Source organism: Hemiscyllium ocellatum, chromosome 32 (genome assembly GCF_020745735.1).
Source record: "Hemiscyllium ocellatum isolate sHemOce1 chromosome 32, sHemOce1.pat.X.cur, whole genome shotgun sequence".
NCBI lineage: Eukaryota > Metazoa > Chordata > Chondrichthyes > Orectolobiformes > Hemiscylliidae > Hemiscyllium > Hemiscyllium ocellatum.
This window is the reverse complement of record NC_083432.1, coordinates 35,199,526-35,216,161: the sequence shown is the minus strand read 5'-3', so window position 1 is coordinate 35,216,161 and position 16,636 is coordinate 35,199,526. Positions and strand designations below refer to the sequence as shown.

General features: G+C 42.3%; 1 protein-coding gene across 1 annotated transcript in view; it reads left to right on the top strand.

Moving 5' to 3' along the window:
• Window positions 1-1,194: 1,194 nt before the first annotated feature.
• Window positions 1,195-16,636, top strand: part of rnd2 (Rho family GTPase 2) — a 64,643-nt gene continuing 49,201 nt past the window's right edge. Inside the window, exons 1-2 of the mRNA XM_060848496.1 lie at window positions 1,195-1,381; window positions 1,981-2,068. Of these exons, the coding sequence (XP_060704479.1) occupies window positions 1,268-1,381; window positions 1,981-2,068 (202 nt within the window). The 5' untranslated portion in view covers window positions 1,195-1,267. The remainder of the gene's footprint in view (window positions 1,382-1,980; window positions 2,069-16,636) is intronic.

Below are 16,636 nucleotides of genomic sequence, written 5' to 3'. Positions count from 1 at the left end.
GACCGCCAATGACCACAACCATCCTCCTTTGTGCTAGATATGACTCTAAGCAATGGAGAGCAATCATTCTGCCTGATTCCCACTGACTCCAGTTTGAATGAGGGTCCTGGATGCCATGTTGAGTTACATGTTGCCCTTATGTCAAAGACAGTCACTCCTACCCTGCCTTTTCTATGGAAGTTTGGACTAAGGCGGCTGTAACAAGTTCAGGAGCTAAGTTGCCATGACAGATCCCCAACTCTCAAACTATCATCAAGCTCTTCCTTTGCAAGCGCCATATTATCACAATGTGAACCATTCAGTCCATCCAGTCCAGGGGTGTTGGGTGCATTAACTGCAAGATGCTAAAACATTGTTGATAGTACATCTTAAACCCGTAATCCCTAGTGATTGGAAGAACAAGATCAAAGGGTTGCTCAGAAAATGATTACCTACAAACTCGCCTCCAAGTAACAAACACCTTGACTTGGTACAGTTGCTCCATTTTATCGCTGGATCAGAACCTGGAAAGCCCTACCTCAACAACTCTCTAGGTATATGTACAGCACATGAACAACAGCAGCTTTGAGGGTGAGAAGTAGCAGCCCTTTCTCGTGGCAGTTATGGGCAAGAAACTGGCCTAGTCAGCAATGCCCAGATCCCAAGAAAAGGGACAAGATTAACTTGGCTGAGCTGCAGTGAGAGGCAATGCCACACTCCACCACTCTGTGGCACTGCATGTTGGTGTTCATCCATTGCAATTTCTATCCTCAAAATCCTTTGTGTGTTTGTACACAGTGGGATTGTCAATTGCTTTCATTTATTTTCATTCCACACATGCTAGGTGTTTTAAATGTCCAGCTTCTTCAAAAACCTCTTCAGCTCTCACCTCAATAAAAAAAAACCCTCGCATTCCATTCTGGTAAACTCCAGCCCATGTTTTCATTTTAAGGTGCCACGTCCCTAAAGCAACTCTTTTCAGAATTAGTACTTTACAGGGTGTCGTTCACACTTCTGTGTTAAATGGGAGGCTTGATTCAATTTGATTTAATCCACTCATTCTAATTGAATTATTTCCCAACTGTTGGCCCCGCCCAGGTACCGCCTCTATTTGCATATCTCCGGGACCATTGCACTGATTGGCGACTCTATGTTCAATGGAGAGCTCCTGGCTCATATTCTAGGAGCCCCAAGAAATCAAGGCAGTCGCATTCAGGGAGCTAAAAGTACAGCAAAAATAGCGCGCTGTTTCCTCGCACTGTGAATGACTAGTTGAAGGCGACAGTCAATGAGCCAGACCATGGAGAATCAAATCGCTCGTTGCAAGATTGTTGTAGTTGGGGATGCGCAATGTGGGAAAACTACTTTATTACATGTATTTGCTAAGGATTGTTATCCCGAGGTAATTTTCTTTCTCTTCTATAGAATTTCTTCCCACAAAGCAGTCTAAAAATTGGAATAACCCATCCGCTGTGTTTTGAGTAACTCACACCTTACTCAGGTGTTGCATTAAGATGTTAGTAAGATTTCTACCTTATCCAGGAAAGAAATGCAATGAGACTAAGACCTCATTGCATTAGTTAAGTTTTGTCTCAAATGTGTACATATTAAATCGGTCGCCTCGAAATAAAATAGTATAGTATTTCGTCCGAAATCTGACGGATGCTATTGAGAGATGTTGACGTTGGGGGAATTTATTCAAAATCAATTCTACTTCGGTGGCGAATCTGGTAAAAGTACACCGATTATATTGATTTTTGGATTGACATATTTCCTTGTGTTTGCGTTTTTTCTTCTGAATGATCTTCCGTTCGGGAACGCTCAAGTTAGCTTAGAAACATGAACAAGTTTTTCAATTAACTGTTTACGAAAAATTTAAATCAAATTCCGTCCTCTGTACAAATGTAACCTCGTTATTTTTCTAAAACCTCTTTTTTTTTCCCTTTTAAAGCATCTATGAATTCAGGCCTTTAATGTCACTTTTCCTGTCTTGAATTCTAGAATTATGTTCCCACTGTGTTTGAGAATTACACAGCGAGTTTCGAAATTGACAAGCAGAGGATCGAGTTGAACATGTGGGACACTTCAGGTGAGTTGCTTCGTTTGAACCAGGGGCTGCTGCTGGCTTCAGCGATGACTCAAAAGTCAAAAATGACAGCCGGACTCTGCGCCATTGCACCAATCCAGTGTTCCACCTGGACCATCCCAGTGGGGGCTGTGTGCAGACTCTAACTGTTGGCCGGAGTCAGAGGAGAGCGCAGCATCGTTTGCTGCAAGCTGTTTCGCTCCTGACGATTTTCAGGAGAGTTAAACCTCCTGTTCCCACCCCACGGAGAGAGCGCCTTCAGGCTGGAAACGCGTCCCTAACACTTGGTTAAATTTGATTGTGAGTTGCATTGACCAGGCGCCCATTGCCATTCAAAGTGACAGCGCCGATAAACGCAGCACGTAGCAGACAGACGACAGCGAGGAGGAATGCTTCACTCATTTAGACAAGCAAAAACTTCAGGGATTCTGCATTTGGGGTTCTGATAGTGTTGGACTGATGTAATTTCAGGGGTTTTGCATTGGGGTTGTGAGAGCGTTGGACGAGTAAAGACTGCAGGGATTTCGCACTTGGGTTTGAGTGTGTTTCAATCGCCTGAACAGTGTGTCCTGTTAAACCTCGCAGTCGCTACGATTTAGAAGAGAGCGTGTTTGCCAGTCAGTATCCAGCCCTAAAACCATTGACCTTTCTCACTGTGTTTATTCCTCCCCCCACACACACACACACACACACACACACACACACTAGACAAGTTTGACAATATTGGGGCTGGCCTTTCTATCTTTATGGTCCAGAGTGAAAGAAGCTGTGACGGGTTAGCACTGCTACCTCACAGCTCCAGGTTCTTTTCCAGTCCTGGGTGACTGTCTGCGTGGACTTTGCACATACTCTTTTTCTCCCCCCCCCCCCCCCCCCCCGTGTCAGTGTGTGTTTCCCCCGGGTGCTCCCACAGTCCAAAGCTGTGCACGTTAGGCTGGATTGACCATGCTCAATTGCCCCCGTAGTGTCCAGGGCTGTGCAAGCTGTGGGGAGGGGTTAGCCGTGGGAAATACAGGGTTGGGTGGGATGGGATGCTTCTCAGAGGGTCAGTGTGGACTCGATGGGCCGAATGGCCTGCCTCCATACTGTAGGGATCCTATGCAGCTCGTTTCAAACAGGGGGCTTAGGCAGCCTGTGTGACCCACTCGTGTGTCTGTCATTGCCAAAACCGACACCTTTCGCCCCCCACCCCCTTGACAAACGATGTACATTTTCCATGAAGTCGTAAAAAGAAATTTACCGACAGATCGGTAAGCTCTGGGACATACAAGGATCCTGGATATGTTTTCAACAATGGTGCAATCCATTTACTGTACCTGTTCCTCCCAGGCCTTTGTCGCTTGCACTTCTGAATCTGGTCGCTTGGAGGCGTTCGAGTGACTGTAGAGCTCTGTCCAAATCATACCTAGGAGGTGAATGGTTGAGATGGGGAATGGATTCATTACCTTTGAACATTAATCTAGCAACTTTAATGGAAGCATTTCAAACCGTGCCTGTGGGATTTTAAAAGACTGTGTTATCACAGTTGTGGTGTTTCATTTCTTGCCTATTCCAAAGTTGCCTTGCAAAGGTCCTGGCAGGCAGGACAGTAGAAATTGGTTAAATCTGACAAGCTAACATTAATTGGGTCGTGACAGTTTAACACCAATCCTAGCTATGATTTCAGTTCAAATCTACAGTGCAACAAATTGCATTTATATAGCATCCATAACATAATGGAATTTCCAAAGGCTGGAACCGTTCGATGACACTGAGCTACTTAAGGAGATGAGAGATCGATAGACTAAAACGTGGTCAGAAATTGGCTTTAAAAAATAGCTTGAGGGGAGGTGCAGCCTTCGCATCCCTACCCGGGTTTGGGACAAGCTTCAGAATTTGTTATCCACGCATTTGTATTGTGGTCAAGCGGGTTGATTCTCAGCCTGCTTATAAGAGCATAAGACATAGGAGTGGAAGTAAGGCCATTCAGCCCATCGAGTCCACTCCACCATTCAATCATGGCTGATGGGCATTTCAACTCCACTTACCTGCATTCTCCCCTTAGCCCTTAATTCCTCATGACATCAAGAATCTATCAATCTCTGCCTTGAAGACATTTAGCGTCCCGGCCTCCACTGCACTCTGCGGCAATGAATTCCACAGGCCCACCACTCTCTGGCTGAAGGAATGTCTCCGCATTTCTGTTCTGAATTGACCCCCTCTAATTTTAAGGCTGTGTCCACGGGTCCTAGTCTCCTCGCCTAACGGAAAAAAATTCCTAGCGTCCACCCTTTCCAAGCCAAGTATTATCTTCTAAGTTTCTATTAGATCTCCCCTCAATCTTCTAAACTCCAACGAATACAATCCCAGGATCCTCAGCCGTTCCTCTTATGTTAGACCAACCATTCCAGGGATCATCCGTGTGAATGTTTCCAATCCACCTGATGGCAGGCAGTAAGTGCAGGAGAGCCTCCTGCAAATGGCAGTGGAAAACTACTCTAACACTTTGTTCACAAAGTGTGGACCAATCCAGTGGAAGTTCATGCCTCAACCCTCAGAAACAAGATGGGAGAAAAAAACAGGGAGACGTTCAGAGAGCTGGTGAAAATGCTGAAGCTTGGGGCCTAAGCAGCTGAAGACACACCACAAATGGAATGACTTACTTATTGAATTTGAAAGCAGCCAAAATTTGAGGATTGCAGAATCTCCGAATATTCTTGGGTAAAGATGGGGAGATGAAAGACCATTGAGGTAAAAACAACGACTGCAGATGCTGGAAACCAGATTCTGGATTACTGGTGCTGGAGGAGCACAGCAGTTCAGGCAGCATCCAAAGTGTAGTGAAATCGACATTTCGCTGCACTTTGGATGCTGCCTGAACTGCTGTGCTCTTCCAGCACTACAAATCCAGAAGATGAAAGACCATTGTAGGATATGCAAATGAGAATAAGAATTTAAAAATTGATGCTTTGCCAAACTAGTCAAGGGTCAGAGTAAAAAGAGGTGACTGGGGAATGAGACTTAATGCAAGCGAGGATATCGGCAGTAGAGTTAAAGATGAGCTTAAGTTTCAGTGAGGTGCTGGCCAAGAAAACACCAGAATAAACAAATCTCAAGGGAACAAAAGTATGCCTGAGAGTTTCAGCAGTGGATGAATTGAGGCAGAGACAGATTCATGAGATGTTATTGTCAAAGTCTTTTTGTTTTATGTTTGACAAATCAGGAATGTGAGTTTTACTTGTAGCATTTATCCATAAGCTATTGAAAAGTTGTTTTATTGTATTTGTAAACATATTATTGCAGGCCTTGGAGAGGGGACTGTTCACTGATTAGCTTCTCCAGTTGTTCAGTAGCTCTTCTGAAGGTACATTCTGTGCCGTGAACCACATTAGCTAATGCCTTGCTTCCCCCCCTGCTGAGGCAGATGGAAAGTTTGATTTGATTATAAAGTGCACATTTTAGATGTCAATTTGATGTCTAACCAAATCACCTTCTCTTCTGGTGAATAAGTGAAAGACATCTGATGGGTTGATCAGATAGCCACATGGGTATAAAGTCAGGTTGTTGAACTTTCTCCATTTTAAGTATGAAGGGAACATGAAAGAAATGGAAAGTCCATATTTATTCATAAGATGTTGTTCATTTTATCATCTTACCCTTGTGGCTGTGTGATTAATACACCAATGAGCCAAATGTCTTCAGTCATACCATGTTATAAAAATAAGAGCAAGCTGCATTGGGGTAAGAACCTACAACATCAGATCGCCACACAGGAGTGAAATGAAAAATGTGGCACTGAAAGAGAAGCTGGGGCTCATTCATTCCCAACTAATAAAACAAAATTCTCCCTCTGTGAATTCTCAATTTTGACATAGCCTATTTAAGAATTATTGACTTTTGTCATACCTTATCTCATCTAATGCTTTCAACCTTGACCTGTCTTGCATTGTGGGCATTGGTCCTTCACTTTGCACTGTCAAATTACTTAAAAAGAACAATTTTTTCCAAATTTAGATGAGAAATCATTGCATTATGCTTGTTGGTGACAGGGTCAGTATATTAGTTGATTCCTAGCGTGAAGGTCTTGCAGAATGTAGTAGCTCCTCTAATTGATATCATAATTTTGTAAAAAACCAGTTTTATCCGGTGTGATCTAATGATTGCTTTTCTCCTCCAGTGGCTGCTATTGAGAGCATCCCCTTTTTTAAAAAAGTTGCAGTCAGTGTTGTCGAACAGGAATTAGGACCCAGCAGAGGTCTCTTCCAGTCTAGCAGCTCCCTGCTGTCACTTTCAGTCCTCTTTCTCATGTGGAGTATTGTTTGAACCTACAATGAGCCTTTCCAAAGCCAAATTCCTGAATCAATAGCCTAAAAGGAGCTTGAGACCATTGCTTTTGCTGGGTGGATCATCTTTCATGGTTTAAAGTGCCTGATATGTGTTGCAGTGAAAGGGAAGGCTGCACTTTCCATGGTTTGCTTCTGTCTCTGAGGATTTTATTTTCAGGAAATATGAACTGCAAGGATTTGTATTGATTTACTTAGATTCAGTGACCATAAAATCTGTTAGACCCTAAGAGGGGAAGTACTATGTTACCCAGGCATATTTATAAGGGCATGTTAGGGCATTTGTAATTGATTTATAAAGAAAGGTTCCAATTAAATGTAATAGATTTATAAAGGGACTCTGCTTCCTCTTTTTACAATAGTAGCCTTCAGTTAAACCAATTACAGCTTGGTATACTAGATTTTCGTACCATTTAGCACTTACCACTTAACAGTGACATATCTCTCACTTTTAATATTTTCCTTTTTAATTCAATGATTAACATTTTAATAATGCAGCTACCATTTTAAAGAAAAGTAATCAATGAAGCAATTTTAGTGCTTCACTTCAATGTAAGGTATAGTTTCATTATCTAAAACTTTTCTGAAAACAAACTGAAGCAAAAAGTACTGAACATTAAAAGGAAGAACAATAGGAGAGTATGACTGGGGATCTCTACCTATATCCTGATGTGTGATTTCCTTTTCAACTGCTGAAGGAATTTCTGTGTATTCTAAGCATCATCTACTTTTATTGCACTTCTGTGCTGTGGAACGTTGGGACAAAACCATTTAACAACCAATGGTTTTTTACTTAGTAGAATGAATATGGTGCAAATTTGTTGTTATATGCTTTGTCACATACCATTCATTATGATATAAGTACAATTATTGTTATAAATTGCATGTCTTCTATTCTTCATGGCTTTTTCTGTGATGCATACTTGCATAACTATTTCTTGAATCATTATGTACTGTGATGAATCAAATGTACGTTTATATTTTAGGGGCACCTTTTTTCTTTTCTGAACAAAAATCAAGCAAACAAGTTAAACTGAAACTGGTGCTCTTAAGTTCAAGTTTTATAAGGGAATCTGGAAGAGGGTGGGAGTGAGTTGTGTCTTTGTAAAATGGGAAAATAATTGAATGTGTTTTTCTCCTTCTGTAAATGAGTAGACTACACAGGGATAGGCCCTTATCCCACTCTCACAGGACTATAGTGTGGGAACCAGTGGTTTCTGGTAACAAATTTCCTGCTCCCTTCAGCAAGAGTGCTGAGGAATGTTGATGAGATTTGGGACATGAATAGACTAGGGCTTAATTCTGACCTCTTGCTGGTTCCCAGAGCCATAGGCACCCAGTGATGACAGAAAGTTCATTGACTGAACATGCTATTGAACACCACTCTTGTTTTGGTTGCATTTCTCTTAACTTCATTGTCATTTAGATGAAATCCTTTCTTAAAAATCTAAAATCATATTTTAGCTAATTGTGAAAGTTTTGCTGTTAAACCTGCAAAGGTTTTGAAAGTGGGCAATGAATTTGGAGTTCAGTAACTCTGAGGTGGTCTGAACTCTAACACTTTTATGAATTCCTGTTTATGATAAAATCTTTAGTTTTATTCTTAACTTTTTAAAATTCAAATGAGTTTTAGCATAAAACTGAAATGTACTGTTGGCCAAAGAGCTAATGTTAGTCAAATACTAGTTCAGATTTCAGCATAAAATTCACTTGAGTTTAAGAGAAGGAAATGAGTCAAAAAATTTGATTTGGGTTTGTGCAGTTAGCTGGTGTTGGACAGAATCAAACTAGGTGTATTGCAGTTAATGTTAGCATCCCTGAGTTAGAGGAATTTTGGGACACTTGCCCCTAATCACAATGCAATAATGTAACAAGAAATGGTATGGATGTTAGAGGCTGAAATTAGAATTTGTTCTGTTGTCGTAGAATTGAATAACTCATTAAGTATTGCACTGTTACCTTCTGCATAAAGAATACACTTAGAACAAAATACTACTATTTTGCTAATATTGAACTGCAGACCCAAATTTCAGTAGAACCCAGTGCTTACAGGAAAGGAGAAAATGGCTGAAGATCATTTATCCCCCAAAATATCAAACGAAATAATTTCAGTATTCAGACATTTAAACACATCATTTTGCCCCTAAAGGATTTATGGTAAATTTGTTGTCATTTCAATGTTTCAGTTAGCAAGCTATTTCTTTGTTTGCTTATTTATTTCTATGTGGGATGCGCCAGACAATCCATTAGAGAATAGATAAGAAGCCAGCTTCCAGGTCTGCAAATGTGTGGGTCACCAGATATCCTTATTCTTCCCCTCCCCCATTTCTCCTCTATGGAATAATGCCTGAGTTATTGGGAATTCGCTGGAGATGGGGAAATTGTATCTGATGGGCTTCACTCTGTGCAAACATTACTATGCTGTACCTTTTACCCATGGGATTAACACAGGCTGCTAATGTATCCTGACAATTTCTTAGAACCTAAGGAAGTGTTAAAATTTCAGGGACATCATTAAGCAGTACTTGTACCTTTTTTATTTTTGCTTCCTTTTTAAATATATGGCAAGCCTGACCTTGCTCTTTAAAAGTATGAATTGCAGTGGGGTTTAATTAGGCTCTACTCAGGTCATTACGTTAGTAAGACTCTTGTGGGGCCTGATGTAAAGGTGCTGCTGTGCTTCATTAATGAATGTATTGTCTTTGGACTATAGAAGGATGTTCAATTTGTATCAATGTGCTACTCCATTGCTCAGTCTTGCCAGGACATGATCTGGTATCTTTTTTTCCCTTTTTAGTAAACCAAATTAACTCCCATATGATCCCAAATATGATTTTGTTCTGAGCTGGTTGTTCAAGCAAAACATTGCAAGCTCATAACCACTGAATTGTATTATTGCTACTACCTCAGTTGCAATTTATTTGATGAGTTATCTCATTCATTTGATTGAAAGTTTCACCTGAAGGGCAGCCCAAAACTCTGAACAGCCTGTTCTCAAGACAGATTTTTCCTGGATTCAGGGTAAAAGCTGCTTGCCAGTTTGAGTGCTTCCAAAGGTCGCAACCCCTTGATCCCACCATGCGGCTGCCTCTCTTTGAGGTCACTTGACAGATCTAGGCTTTGGCCTCTTAATTAGCCAAGCCTATTAATTGATCAATGAACAGGAATGCAGATTAATAAAGGGGGACCAAATCTGAGAACAATAGCTGGATTATTACTGCGCAGGAAGCCGTACAGGGCCACTTTGCCCCATGCACAATCAATACTTCATTTACTGCACAAAGATTGTTTTGTCTTTTAATAAATCATAGATCTATGGCCGAGCCCAATGGCACTAATGTCAATTTAAACAGCAATACCCCTCCAAGCCCTGACCCAAACAGGAAATGTCATTTGGACAATACGACCTCTATTATGACTTAAGTTGGACCAAAGAAGTTTCCACTAGCCTCATTATTTTCAAATGGGCTTGGAAGTCCGCTGGGCGTTCAATGGAGCTCTCAAATCCCATAATGTTAAAGCCTGCCTCTGTCAGATTGAAAGCAATGGATCAAGAATTCCTGTGATTCACTATAGAAATGACTGTTAGCGGATGGATGCTTAACATAGTTGTATAAAAGTCCTCTGTTTCATATTTTGGTGAAGGATTAACTTGTACAGATTGAGCAATAATGTCTAGAGTCATACAGTATGGAAATAGACCTTTTGATCCAACACAAGTTGGGCCAAAGGGTCTGTTTCCATGCTGTACATTTGACTCTCTGACAGTCATGTCAAAAAGTGTGGTGCAGAAAAGCACAGCCAGTATCCGAGGAGCAGGAGAGTCAACACTTTGAGCATAAGCTCTTTATCAGGAACGTGGAGGGAGGCCCAAGGGGGTTGAGAGATAAATGGGAGAGGGGTGAGTCTGGGGGGAAGGTAGCCGGGAATATGATAGGAAGATGAAGGTGGGGGAATGATGGTTGATAGGTCAGAGCAGAGGATGGAGCAGATAGGTGGGGAGTAAGATGGACAAGTATGACAGTTCAAGAGGGCAGTGCCAGGTTGGAGGATTGGAACTGGGATAAAATGGGGCAGGGGAGATCAAGAAACTGGTAAAATCGACATTGTTCACATGTGGTTAGAAGGTCCCAAGGCGGAAGGTGAAGTGTTCTTCCTCCAGGCATCAGGTGGCTAGAAATTGGCAGTGGAGGAAGGGCCAGGACTTGCATGTCCTTGGTGGAGGGGGAGGGGGAGTTGAAGTGTTCGGCCACAGGACGTTCCACATGTTGGCGTCCTGTCTCCCCAGTGTAGAGGAGACCACATCGAGAGCAACGGACACATCATATGAGGTGTTTGCAAGTGCAGGAAAATCTCTGCCGGATATGGAAGGATCCTTTGGACTTTTGGATGGAGGTCTGGGCGCAGGGTTTACACCTCTCGCAGTGGCAGGGGAAGGTGCTGGAAGTGGATGGTGGGTTGGTGGGAGGGCGTGGACCTAACGAGGGAGTCATGGAGGGAATGGACTCTGCAGAATGCTGAAAGGAGTGGGGAGGGAAATATATCTCTGGTGGGGTGCGATTTGTAGGTGGCAGAAATCCCGTTACACTCCCACATCCACAAATTCAACATGCGTCTAATTTTAATCCTCACTTTCTCCTCTGACATCCGTGCCAACCAGACATCCCAATCTGACTTTGTCCTATTTGCCAGCATTTGATCCTTAGCCCCCTGAAACTTTTCCTATTCATGTATTCAACCAAATGCCTTTCAAATGTTATAATTGTACCTGCCTCCACCACTTCTTCAAGCAGCTTGTTCCAGACATGCACCACCCTCTGCATGAAAGTCTCATCCCTCAGATCCTTAAATTTTTCCCCTCTCACCTTAAACATATGCCCTCTAGTTTAGCCTGTTCCACCGTAGGAAAAGGACCATGGCTAATCACCCTATCCATGTCCCTCATGATTTAAAAACTTCGATAAGGTCATCCCGCAGCCTCTGATGCTCCAGGGAAAATATCCCTTGCCTATTTAGCCTCTCTTTGTATCTCAAACCCTCCAACCCCAGCAACATCCTTGTAAATCTTTTCTGCATCCTCTCCAGTTTCACAACATCCTCACTACAGCAGGGTGGCCAGAATTGTAAGCAGTATTCTGAAAGCATATGCAGTCTTCAGAATACAGCTGCAACATGATGTCCCAACTCCTATACTCAACATTATGACTAACGAAGGCAGATGTGCCAGTTCCCTTCTTCACCCCCTGTCTACCTGCGACTCCACTTTCAATGAACTATGCATCTGCACCCCTTCGTTTGGCACCATTCCCCAGGGCCCAACCATTAACTCTATAAATCTTGTCCTGATTTGCCTACCAAAATGCAATACCTCACATTTATCTAAATTAAACTCCATCTGCCACTCATTGCTCTTTGAGATAATATATCACACCATACATTACACCATCTATTTTGATGTCATCTACAAACTTACTAACCATACTTCCTATATTCATATGCAAATCACTTATATAAGCCACAAAAAGCAATGGATCCAGAACTGATCCTTACTGCACACCCTGAGTCACAGGCCTCCAGTCTGAAAAGCACCCCTCTGTCTCCTACCTTCAAGCCAATTTTGTGTCCATTTGGCTAGCTCCCCCAGATCTCATGTGATCTAAACTTTACTAACCAGTCCGCCTTGTCAAATGCTTTCATGAAGGACATATGGGCAACGTCTACTGCTCTGCCTTCATCAATCTTCTTCAAAAACTCCATCTTTTGTGAGACATGATTTCCCATGCACAAAATCATATGCACTATCCCTAGCCTGTCCTTGTCTTTCCAAATTCATGTAAATTCTGTCCCTCAGAATCCCCTTCAACAACTTAATGCACCACTGACATAAGGCTCACTGGTCTGTAGTCCCTGACATTTCTCTACAGCCTTTCTTAAATAATGGGAACACATAAGCAAACCTCCAGTCTTCCGGCACCTCACCTGTGGCTGTCAATGATACAAATTTTATATGTCCGCTAATGTGGCATTGTTTTCACCCTAACATGTCATGTTTTTGTATTTGAGCTGATGTTAATATTGTTAAGTGCCAGCCAGAGGTAGCTTTCACAAATATATTTACAGTAGCAATTTGATCAGTAATCTGGAGGCTTATTGTTTCCATATACAAGGGTAAATCCAGAGATAACATATATATCAGAAAGCTACAGATGTGCTACTCCAGAGTAACCATTGATGTTGGTGGATAATAGGGGACATTCAAATTTTACCTTTCTTTTATTCTGCAAACTGAAAGTAGGTCCAAATTAAAATACAAATTGCAGAATGTAGCAAACAACAAATTAGATTACTTACAGTGTGGAAACAGGCCCTTCGGCCCAACAAGTCCACACCGACCCGCCGAAGTGCAACCCACCCATACCCCTACATTTACCCCTTACCTAACACTACGGGCAATTTAGCATGGCCAATTCACCTGACCTGCACATCTTTGGACTGTGGGAGGAAACCGGAACACCCGGAGGAAACCCACGCAGACACAGGAAGATCCTGCAGATTTACAAGATAAAAATAAGGAAATTATGTTTCAATTACATAGGACATTGATGAGATTACATCTCAAATATCATGTGTAGTTTTGGTCTTATTTAAGGACGATTGTAAATGTATTGGAGATAGTATACCTCCTCTGGAACCAAGTTGCTATTTGGAATGGGCTATCTGGATGTCTTAGCAAGAAATGTTGGGCAGCGTAAGCGTGTTTTCCCCCTGGAGTTTAGAAGACTGAGAGGTAACTTGATTGAAGATTCTGAAGGGCCTTCAAGTGGATATGGAAAGGATGGGTCAGTGCAGAACGAGGGATCGCTGGTTTCAAATTAGGGATTTAAGGCAGAGATGAGAAGTTTTTTTTTGTTCTGAGGATTCTGCAACTTTGGATTTCTCTGCTTTAGAAGGAAGTAGTGATGGGGAGGTCATTGAATATTTTTAAGGCAGAGGTAGGTTCTTGCTGGGCGAAGGCATCACAGGTTATTTCGGGTAGGTGGGAAACTCAAACAGGTCAGCTACGATTTTCTTGAATGACTGGGCTGGTTTGAATGCCCAAGTTCTGTTCCTATTTCAGATGTTTATTCGAAATGGTGCGTCACAGGTTCATCTGTTTCTAAAACAGAGGATCTGCTCTGCCTTTTCAGGTGCTGAGTGTTGACGGTTAGGCCAAGCAGTTATAGAAACAAAGACAGAAGTTGCCCGAAAAGCTCAACAGGTTCAGCAGCATCTGCGCAGAGAAATCACAGTTAATGTTTTTGGGTCCGGTCACCCTTCCTCACTGCGATTATAGCACTTGCTGTTTTACTTGATTTTAATTGTATGTCAGGGTGGATCAGTGGTTAGTACTGCTGTCTCACGGCATCAGTGACCCGGGTTCGAGTTCAGCCTCGGGGGTTGTCTGTGTGGAGTTTGCACGTTCTCCCTGTGTCTGCGTGGGTTTCCTCCGGGTGCTCCAGTTTCCTCCCACAACCCAAAGATGTGCAGGTTAGGTGAATTGGCCATGCTAAATAAGTAGGTTTGGTGCATTAGTCCGAGGTAAATGTAAAGTAGGGTATGGGTGAGTTACTCTTTGAAGGGTCTCTGTGGACTTGTTGGGCTGAATGACCTGTTTTCACACTCGGGATTCTATGAAATGCACTCCATTCTGCACAGTCTGAGTCTCTGTTCCTCTTCATGACTCTTTGCTTTGCAATGGCTCCATGTCCAAAAGGGAGGCCCCAGTGTGCCTTGAACATATCACTTTATTTTGTTACAAAAATCATTCTGCCCATACATCTTACAATCAAAAGAAACATGAGTATTAAAACTGAATTATTCCAACAAATTGTATGTTTGCTTTAGGATATTGCACATAGTTTCATTCCTGGGAGCATTTAGGCTGTGTTTTTATTTAAAAAAGAATTTAAAATGTAAACATAATGAGGGAATTCATTCCCCCCGCAACCCAGGGAGCCCCAAGTCTCATCTCCTTGTATTTGGATCAGCTGCAGTGATAGATACACAAAGAAGTCTAATGCATCTGTCACTGTGTAATGTGCTGCCTGGGAGCTGGAGTGTGAACTGCAGGTGGGCAGGAAGGCACAGCTGCACTGAAGTGTGCTTAGCTTGGCTCCATTCATTACTCCAGCCTAGTGGGTTATCAAGCACTACTCCCCAACAAGGTAATTGAAAGGGATTATATCGTGAAGCAAGTCAAATTAAAGCCTAAAGCTCTCTTAAATAAAATAAGACAAAAATTGCCCCCTCTCTCGCTTGCTGTTTTTAAAAACAACCTTCCTTAATTGAATCTTGTTTCAATTTGTAAAATATTTTGTTCCCATTCTAAAAGTAAGAGTTCTCCTATCGTATAAGATGCAGTAAAGCAGATGGGATAAATTTTAATGTTCCCTATACATTGTTCCTATCAAAACCATGAGGGTTCAGTTAGCTTAGTTAGCTGGATGGCTGATTTGCCGGGTGATGCTAACAGCATGGGTTCAATTTCGACGCCTGCTAAGGTAACTATGACGTACTCTCCTCTCCTTCTCAATCTCTCCCCTCACCTGAGGCATTGTGATCCTCAGGTCAAATCTCCACCAGTCACCTCTCTCTCGGGAGTGGAATCATGGTGAGGTTGCCTTTTTTTTGAACTTTTAAAAAGTAGTTCTGTGATCCCACTACACAAATAAAGCTTTTTGACTTCAAAGGTGCTAAGCAAAATGAACCACTTCCAAGAAGTGGAAAGTATGCATACAATTCATTAGAGTTCCTTGAAAGAACAGCTAGTCGTCTTAATGTTAGAAGTTTGCAGATTTGACACCAAAATTGGAAGATTACAACAGGATCTTGATCACATGAGCCAATGGGCTAAGGAGTGGCAGATGGAGTTTAATTTAGATAAATGCAAGGTGCTGCATTTTGGGAAAGCAAATCATAGCAGGACTTATCCACTTAATGGTCAGGTCCTAGGGAGTGTTGCTGAATAAAGAGACCTTGGAGTGCAGATTCATAGCTCCTTGAAAGTGGAGTCGCAGGTAGATAGGATAGTGAAGAAGGCATTTGGTATGCTTTGCTTTATTGGTCAGAGTATTGAGTACAGGAGTTGGGAGGTCAGGTTGCTTCTGTACAGGACATTGGTTAGGCCACTGTTGAAATATTGCATGCAATTCTGGTCTCCTTCCTATCGGAAAGATGCTGTGAAACTTGAAAGGGTTCAGAAAAGATTTACGAGGATGTTGCCAGGGTTGGAGGACTTGAGCTACAGGGAGAGGTTGAATAGGCTGGAGCTGTTTTCCCTGCACTGTTGGAGGCTGAGGGGTGACTTTTATAGAGGTTTACAAAATTGAGGGGCATGAATAGGATAAATAGACAAAGATTTTTCCCTGGGGTGGGGGAGTCCAGAACTAGAGGGCATGGGTTTAGGGTGAGAGGGGAAAGATATAAAAGAGACCTCAGGAGCAACCTTTTCACGCAGAGGGTGTATGGAATGAGCTGCCAGAGAAAATGGTGGAGGCTAGTACGATTGCAACATTAAAAAGACATTTGCATGGGTATGTGAATAGGAAAGGTTTGGAGGGATATGGGCCGGGTGCTGGTAGGTGGGACTAGATAGGGTTGCGATATCTGGCCGGCATGGACGGGTTGGAAGTCTCCATGCTCTACATTTTTATGACTCTAAGTCCATACAACACCAGGTTATAGTCTGACAGGTTTATTTGAAATGACAAGTTTTCGGAGTGCTGCTCCTTCATCAGGTGAAATCTTCTTGATGAGCTATCACTGAAGTAATTGAAATACTTTAGATCACTTCATGAAGGGGTAAATGTAGGGGAATGGGTCTGGGCGGGTTGGTGTGGACTTGGTGGGCCGAAGGGCCTGTTTCCACACTGTAAGTAATCTAATCTAATCTAATCATTGTCTCTCCACTGTTATCTTCCAAACTGTAGAACAACCAGTATGTTATACTGGTGTCGTCTATCTAGGATTTTCCTTGGTCTTTGCTGTTGAAGAAACAGTGAGAGCATCAACCCCTTGCTATTACTATACCCTTCACATTTCTATTCTCCACTCTTTCACCATCAAAGTTTGTTTCAAACTAGTATTCAAAGAAGTAGTACTGAATTAATTCTGACAACAGCAATCCTCTGTAAACAAGCTGTTTCTCTTTACACTTCTGGGTCCTAATTAGCATGAACTGGAAATGTGCAGCAACAGTTCTTATTCAAGT